This window comes from Corvus brachyrhynchos, unplaced genomic scaffold (genome assembly GCF_000691975.1).
Source record: "Corvus brachyrhynchos isolate BGI_N302 unplaced genomic scaffold, ASM69197v1 scaffold105, whole genome shotgun sequence".
NCBI lineage: Eukaryota > Metazoa > Chordata > Aves > Passeriformes > Corvidae > Corvus > Corvus brachyrhynchos.
Genome location: NW_008238452.1, coordinates 3,640,534 through 3,648,907, shown reverse-complemented (window position 1 = coordinate 3,648,907; position 8,374 = coordinate 3,640,534). Strand labels below are relative to the sequence as shown.

Genomic DNA, 8,374 nt, shown 5'->3' with positions numbered 1-8,374 from the left:
ATACCTAAAGCCTCTATTGTCTAAGGCCGAGTTTTGCAGAAGTGCTGAAGCCCCACTTAGTCCTGCTGCAGGCAATGGGAATAGATGTTGCCGAGCCCTTGGCAGGAGGGGGTCAGGATTGCACCATCCTAGACCTTGACTCGGTGAGTCACGGCATTGCAGGGCGTTTGGTAGTCAGGAGAATTCTGAATCTCGGCACAAAAATCCCCACACAATAAATAATATCCTGTTTAATTCATCTATTGCATCTTGGGTTGGTACTAGGAAGAATAAAAGTACCTGTTTCTTCCCTCCCGCCTTCTAAAAGCTCTTTCATTTCTGGGAAAAACTCCTTTAATTGTGATACATAAGCATTTTCAACTCATATTTTCTCTTGGATTTGTAATACTGCTATTTTTAATGCTGTAAGCAATAATAGAGTTGTTTCCTGCAGAAAGATCCTAAGCATTTAGCCCACCCAGACACTGACCTAGTTTATCAGGACTTGACAAAAATATTTATATATTTTGCAGAACAGAGATAATATTCAAATCTGTTGGCCATTTTGATGAATATTTCATTGGTTCCTAATGTTAAGGAGGAGGATGAGAAAGAGCCATGTAAAGGGATATGTTTACCCAACACTAGACTCAGCTATGGTAATTTTCTGCTTAGAGAAAATAATTGTAGTTTTAGCACCTGTTTCACCTGATATCTGCTCTAGATGGACTGTACCTTCACTGACATGGATTTTTTTCATCTAGGAAAAAATCTTCCTTTTATTTCTGCAATAGATAGCTGTTGTTCCACGACTAACATCAATAACTTCATCAATAATTTAATTAACCTGTTAGGATAAAAACTCCAAAAACATTGTTAAATTGATGTCCTTTCCAAAAGGAGCTATTCTGCATCAATTCTCTCCAGCCTCATGAGTGCATTATGGACTGATTTAAACAAAACATTCAAAAGATGTGTGGAAACCGTGCTTCTGTAGATTTCTTTGGCCAATCATGTCCTAAGCTCTCTAAAGAGGAAACATGGAGAACAGAGTTAAACTGAGATTATCTGGTTCTGTTTCTTTAAAAGTTGGTAAAATGTTGCTTTTTTTTTTACTGGAATACCTTCTAGGGTTTCTAACTCAATCTACAATGTTCGTGGTCACTTTTTCCTTCATTTTTAGAGCTTTCATGGTATTTCTCATTTGGATGTCTGAAAAAATTTAGAGGAAAGTATGTATCTGTTTTCTCTATATTGAGGTAGAGAAGGAACCATACTAGGAAGCTATTTCAGACAATAGCATGGATGTGTGAATTAAGCTGGTTTTGTTTCATTGCATTAAGCTACGTTTTTGGGTAGAGAGTGGTTCAAAATAATGTTGGAAATGGGTTAGGTTAGCTGTTGCATTTGTTTCCTATGGAAACCAATTTTTATGGCGTTATTTATGTGGGGGGGTTCTTTTCATGGTGAAACTTATGTCACTGCTAGAACCAGTTAGAAGCTTTCAAAGGAAATAATGTAGCCTGAGAGCTAGGGAATTTTATACCTCTGCCGTTCAGGCTTAACAGTTTTGCTTTGTTAATATTCTCTGTGTTGAATCTAATTCAGACAAGCCAAAAAAAAAAAATGCCTTGAGCAATTTCAAGTGCAGTAATTAGTGGCAGCCAGGACTGCAAAGAGGTCAAGAACTATAGGTTTAGGTCCCCACAAGGCCATTGGAGTTATGCCACATCCCTAAAGGTCAATACACTCACCTTGGGGACAAGAGTCTAATTCTCAAATCCTTGTTCCTCTTGACTCGAAGCTTTCACATATCCCAAGGGAGGGCCACAAGCATCCTGCAGCGAGCCTGGCTCTGTCTCTCTGCTGGGAGTGGTTCCATTTGATAGCAGCATTCCCAAAGGGAGACAATAACGCTACAGAGTGATCAGAGCACTCGGGGGGACTGTGTGAAAGGCGAGTTGAGTTCTCTGCTCTCCTGAGAGCATGTCTGCAATTATTGATACAGAGTGGGAGTTTCAGAAAGTGTGGTTTGGGGGTTTAGCTTTGAACAACTGACTAATAATTACAGAGTTGGGAACACGGGTTGTGAGAGAAGCCTTTCAGAGAAAATAATTCTGTATCCAACCAGGTATTTCAAGCCCAGTCTGGATGGTGTTTGTGAGCCTACTTTCTCTCCTCATTGAAAGCCACAGAGGACTCAAAGAAGCGTCAAAGCCTCACTCACCTCACACGTCAGTAACTGGATGCCCTCTAGCGAGGCTGCCACGCTCTCAGATCTATCGGCCCTCATTTGTATTGAGATGTGTGACACAAAGGAAGCTGTCTTTGCAGGATTATCCCGAGGGTGCTTTTCCTCAAGTGCCAAGGCTCATCTCGGCCTGTAGACGGAGCAGTTTGCTGCCCTGTTCCCTGCTCAAAATCCACTTAGGCTATCCGGGGGCATTTAAAGCTGTTGTAGTGTGGCAATATTTGATTTATTTAATTCCGTGAGGAGGTTTCCAGGGAATTAGTATTTAACATTTCAAATACGTAGTGTGACTTCACCAGGCAGTTTACAGGATGTGAGAGTTAGTCTTCAAAACTGTAAGTGACCAATTTAAATATTTTAATATTAAATACCTCATCAGTTTATTTAACTATTTGGGCTCTGTTAAGTAAGACTCCTGGTATGTGGAAGTACACAAATGTTTCCTCTGTTGCTTTCCCCCATCCTCTTTTAAATGCCAAGATTAGGTGTACCTGAAAAGAAGCCTTTTTTCTTCTGCAATGTTAGAAGCTGATCCTATGCTCATTGCTCTGAAAACAAACTCGCACGTAATGAAGTGAGAGCACAGCACTCCTTGGCAGTTCCTTGGGTCTTTTTTCCCTAAAGCCAACTGAAGATTTGCCTTAATGTGGGACTAGCAGGATTGTGGGACTGCACTGTGGGCCTGAGAGATGATAAAGAACTTAGAAGTTGCATGTGAGAGGTAAAACAATTGCCATGCAATTGTCATATTTTGGAATATAACTTGTAAGCAAATTTTTTTTTTCTTTTGAACTACTTTGTATTTTATTAAAAGCCTGGTACTTTTTCATTTCAAAGCATTTTTCATTTGAAGTAATTTGCAGTATTATCTCCCAAGAAGCTATTTATTGCCCTTAACAATGCTTTGATATTTAGGTGTTTGCCAGACACAAACTGCAGTTCCACTTTCCTTTCTGTAAAGTATCTGCCTAGAATCAACACTCAGAGTGAAAATCAGGTTTTGCTGATGGTGCAGAGGAAGGATCTCAGCTGGGTGCACAAAATGAATGTCTGAATTGCAGGCCTGAGGGGAATCTGCCAATGCCAGATATTTAAGGACCCACTCTCCATGCCAGCATGAAGGGGAAAAGGGATGCGAAGGATGGGCTTTGCAGCCAGCTGCCAGGCTGAAGAGAGGATGATTTCCCTCACTATCCTGCAAGCTAAAGCACCACGAGACACTTGTTAACACTTGCAAGTTTTGTGCTCATTCAGACACTTCTTCACATTCCAGACTTCAGAGATTAATGGGCAAGCCAGAAATAACATTTCACCATGGTAGTACACATGGCAGGTATGATTGTGTGGCTTTTTCCTACTTTCAGGGTAGGTAATGAGATTAGAACAGGAAGAGAGAAGTGACATGCATCATAGGTAAACCACAGTCATCAATCTCTTCCTGTGGCAGCATAAAAAAAAGTACAATCACTCTAATAGGCTCTGGGATTCCCCATAATCAACTAGAACTTCAAATTTCCCTTTCTGAATAGATGTGGTTAGTACTAGAAACTTTTAATTAGCAGAGTGGAAGAGGAATTATGTGGCACACTACTGCACCTAAGGATTCCTCTCTTAGAAAGAAGAGATAAATGGAAGTGAAAATGTACTTGGTGAACCATTTAAGACTTTAAAATAATTTTTAAAAAAACAGAATAAGCACGAGAACTCCGTAACTTGCAAAACAGTTTTATTTCACACTTATACAAAGTTAAGACATTTTAAAACACTTATGGTACTATAGATTACATCTACTGCCACTATGTTAACACGGGACTTTTTGGGCCTCTGGAGCTTTACAGGATTTGAAAGTTTTGAAGCTGATTGTCTATAAAGGATAAACCCTCCTGCAGAGCCACATAATCAGGTACCAGGCTGTGTGTCACTGCTCTGTAACTCAAAAGGAGATGTGGCTCTCCAGTAAGTCCTAGACTGACAGTATATGTAAGAAATACTAAAGAAAACGAAGGTACTCCTAAAAAAAAACACCCCAAAACCTGTGACGTGCGAAATGGATTTGGACTGCGTGGATCTAAATATATTCAGTGTTCCACAGATGTCCATGGTGAGCTACTTTTTCACTTCAGATGCAAATCCCCTCTGCAACATAACTGTCAACAAGACAAAATTTACTCTAGTGCACCATGGAACTGGACTTTTTAGGTACCTGAAATCCTGGAGTGACAGCAGCTCTGTAATGTCTGGGGAGTGAGAACAACGGCACAAGGTGTTGCCTGGTTATACAATAAACTTTGGTCACCCAAGCAGGTTACATTCAAGTTTCATTCAGGTTATCAGATAAACACAAGAACATCTATGAATGGCACACAGCTCCAAAGGAAGAACCAAATCTACATTTGCTTTCCATTACATCCAAAAACAACTTGCCATAGGAAAACTGTTTCATACAGAAATACAGATAGATATGCAATTCATTTTAGAGTCTTTCATGGAAATAAACAACAGGAGACAAATACCAAAAGATAACCTAAAAAACCTTCAAAGGAATAAAAAATACTGTGCTTGTCCCTTCAATCTGTAGCCTTAGGAAAGGCAAAGTAGCCTTTCCCAGCAGCAGTGGGAATCTTCACATCTCAAGTGAAATATCTTTTAGTTAAACAGTAAAACACAGCAGTTTTTATCCAAAAATGGCTATCAGGGAAGTTGTTATGGTGGAGGGGAAGGGACCCTGCCTTGCAGGTTCAGTTCATCCTTCCTTTTGACTTCTGCAGTATCTCATTTTGGCAGTTTTGGGTACTGCAGCCTTCCTTCCCCAATTATCTTTGTTGAAAAAGAGGAGTAAACCAAAACATCTTTCCTTTCAGACTTTCTTTACATGGCAGATAACATGCAGGAGGCACAAGCCCAGTTTTTAAGCCTTTTCCAGGTTATCTTTTGGACCAGCTGTATAGCAAGGCAACAAATACTAGTATAAGCTAGTTTTCTTCATGATTCTCAAAAATTCTTGCTCACTTACTTCCCCATCTCCATCTCGATCAGCTTCATCAATCATTTCCTACAAAACACATTGTACATTTGATCAGGCACTGGACTCTAACCACAAGATATTCCACTCATTAAAACAACAATAAATCAGAGGCACTTCATGTGAAAACAGAACCATGTATTTGACTGCTTTTCATATTTCTGACCTCCCACCCAATCCCTAGGAGCTACAGGCTTGGTCTGTAAATCAGAATTTACCTGAAGTTCTTCATCTGTTAAATTCTCTCCCAGCTCCTTGGCAACCCTTTTCAAGTTTTTGAATGAAATCTTTCCTGTGCCATCATCATCGAATAATCGGAAAGCTTTCAGGATTTCTTCTTTTGAATCCTTTTCGCTCTAAACCAAGAGTAAAGCATATGTTAATCAGAAAACCCCTGACACTGAGATGATCCTTTTTCTTACGCTGTCACAAGAATTTCTGCTAAGCATTCCTACCATTTTTTGTGTCATCATAGCCAAAAAGTCCTCAAAGTCGATGGTGCCACTTCCTTCCTTGTCAATGTCTGCTATCATCTTCTTAATCTCTTCCTTCTTTGGCTCAAAGCCTAAGGCACGCATTGCAACCTGTGCCAAAATAGCAAAACCAATTCTGTTAGGAAGCCACCAGAATTTTGGTGTAAGGGCTAAGCTAAAGCTTGTTTCATTTCCTTGTCCAGAACTGTAGTGACAACTCACTGCCATGAAAACACCTTGGTGTCCTCTACCAGCTTCTTTCATCTTGCTGAACAATAGAAGTGCAGGTTTAATATTCTTAAGATGTCATTTTTCCTATATGGTCTAGTGGAAATCCGAAGTTGTATTAGGCAGAGGTAAATCATGCTTCCAGATTATGTATGCAGGAATTGAGCACAGTGTGTATGCAAGAAATCAAGGTAAAGGAGAGAATTAAAAGGGTTCATGCTTACAAAAAGATCAAACACATAAAATCACAGGGAGAGAACTGAGAACAATCTTCCCCCTTTACTACTGCGTGTATGCAAGGGCCCACACACTGCCTGAATTGTTACTGAAATACAACTCTGATCTCCGTTTTGCTCTTTTTAAAATCAAAAACCAGGTAATTTTTAGATTACATATATACAATACAGTTGTAACTTTCCTGAATGCGTGCAAAATCTGCGTTTAGTTCACAGGTGAAGAAAATATTTGATATTCTGATGCTCATCCCAGAACAACAAAAGTCCACTTCCAGGAACAAGCACCTTAGTCATGAAAACTGAAACTCTTTAGTTTCTCTAGTGCTCAGCTATTCAAAGCTTTCAGATCTAAACATCCACATGGTAGAGAAGCCTGTCTGCTGTGAACCATTGCATGCAGAGGGCACCCCAAATTCAGCCATTACACTCCTTCACACTCCAAAACTATTTTAAAATAGGGTTGAACAAACAGAAAAAGCAGCTACTATTTTGAGATCAAAGATATTTTCACCCCAGAGAAAAAAACCCAAAAAGTTTGAAAACCTTCAGTTCTTTTATGTCGATGCTTCCAGATCCATCAGTGTCAAACAAATCAAAAGCTTCTCTGATCTCCTGCTTTTGCTCTTCTGTAAGTTCAGGTTTCAAGCCACTTTTCTTCCGCTGGGCTGTACCTAAGCCAGGTTTTCTATAGTTGGATGCCTTCAGAAAGTGAGGGAGAGAACAGATAAGAAACAGTGCATTCCAGGGAGAATTCAAAATACACAAAATTATAAATGACATTAAAGCTGTAGCAGAGGTGAGAGACATTCCTTGCTGCAATTGGTAGACACCTGGTCTCTATGCTAATTTTCTTAGGTTATTCTAGAAAGAAAACAAGCCAAGACTTTGTTCCTGGGGAATGTGCATTTGGGCTTCCTGTTTTCTGCTTTAAACAGAAAGATCACCCATTAAAGGAGTAATGACAGAAAAACAGGTGGGCAGCCTGAAAATGAACACTCCACTGAGGTGACCGCGGCCGTCTGCACCTTCTGCCAGTTGCCTTTCCTGCAGGTTTACCTGAAAAATACGAGTGCAACATCCTCACAGCTAAAAAGGCTGGTTGCTTAGGGTGTTGGTTGTAAATGAGACTCAAAATCAGCCACTCCTGATGGAGCGAAGTTTAAAGGGAGCTGAGTAGCTCCAGGCTGCCTGTTCATTGAATAGATGTGGAGCCAGGTAGCAATGTGCCACAGCAGAGAGATCAACACAATCTCTCCCATAAGAACTAATCTGCTTGTGCTGAGCTGGTGATCATTATCCAGGGCACTTCCGAGACCCTTCCTGCCTCTGCTGTAAGCCACTATAGTACTGTGTTCCCCCCGCCACCTATAAAGCAGGACAGATGCTTTCCTCAAGTACAGTTTTGTTTTTAAATCAGCAGCAGACAGATTTTAGTCCTGCAGTGTTGAATCTGCACAGAGTCGTGGAAGGAAAAAGGCAGTCTCTCCCACCCCCAGCTTCAACTGACTAGGCTTTACATAAGTAAATAAACACCAAGCAAGGAATTTGTTACCTAGCTACTGTGGACCAGTCTCCTGCCTCTGCTGAATTGTTACCATTTTCTGGGCTGGGATTTCTCTTTTAAATACCCAGTGTGTAATAGAGAAGAATCCATTTTCTTGTATTTGGAAATGAAATTTCAGTTTTCAACGTGATTTGTCCCTCCCAGCTTGGATTGCAAAGCCATTTGTCTGGCTTTCCTCTGCAATTAACAGAGGCATGAGACTTTTACTAAGAGTATACGCTGCTCTGGGAAGAAGACACACGAGACCTTTTCCTGACTATGGAGACTTATTCCATTTGTTTCACATCTGAATTGTGCAAATCCCTTTCAGGTTCCACCTCCGGGCCTGCCCGGTGCCGTTGCAACAACGCTCCGGGGCCCCGAACGTTGCGGAGCTCCGTGAGCCGTGCCAAGAGCTGAACGAGGCGTGTTTCCTCCGGCTTGACGAGAGCAGGTGACGTATTTTGCGAATCCCGGTGTATTTCCGGGAGTGTTTTTCCCGTTGGAAGGGGGGGGCCTCTCCGGGGTGCGTTGTGCGAGGTAACCGGGCAGCAGCGACGGCCTGGGCAGGGGTGGAACCTGAAGGGGATTTGCACAACTCCTGCTGTCGGCGGGAGGGGCGGGAGGGGCCGGAGGGGCTCG

General features: G+C 41.3%; 2 protein-coding genes across 5 annotated transcripts in view; one reads left to right on the top strand and one right to left on the bottom strand.

The window, feature by feature from the left end:
* Positions 1 to 3,939: 3,939 nt before the first annotated feature.
* LOC103617464 (caltractin) lies at positions 3,940 to 7,011 on the bottom strand. The gene is made up of 4 exons (XM_017736902.1): positions 6,733 to 7,011; positions 5,708 to 5,836; positions 5,471 to 5,608; positions 3,940 to 5,282 (listed from the first exon to the last, which is right to left on the bottom strand). The coding sequence occupies exons 1-4, from the start codon at positions 6,994 to 6,996 to the stop codon at positions 5,193 to 5,195; spliced, it is 621 nt and encodes a 206-aa protein (XP_017592391.1). The 5' UTR covers positions 6,997 to 7,011; the 3' UTR covers positions 3,940 to 5,192.
* An 892-nt stretch (positions 7,012 to 7,903) lies between these two features.
* BBS12 (Bardet-Biedl syndrome 12) overlaps positions 7,904 to 8,374 on the top strand; it is a 48,232-nt gene continuing 47,761 nt past the window's right edge. For 2 of the 4 annotated variants that reach the window (XM_017736898.1, XM_008635754.2), the window contains exon 1: positions 8,224 to 8,272. The gene's annotated coding sequence lies outside the window, so the exon portion shown is untranslated. Of the gene's footprint in view, positions 8,187 to 8,223; positions 8,273 to 8,374 lie in introns of those variants that run through there. The other 2 variants (XM_017736899.1, XM_017736901.1) reach the window with 2 other exon arrangements.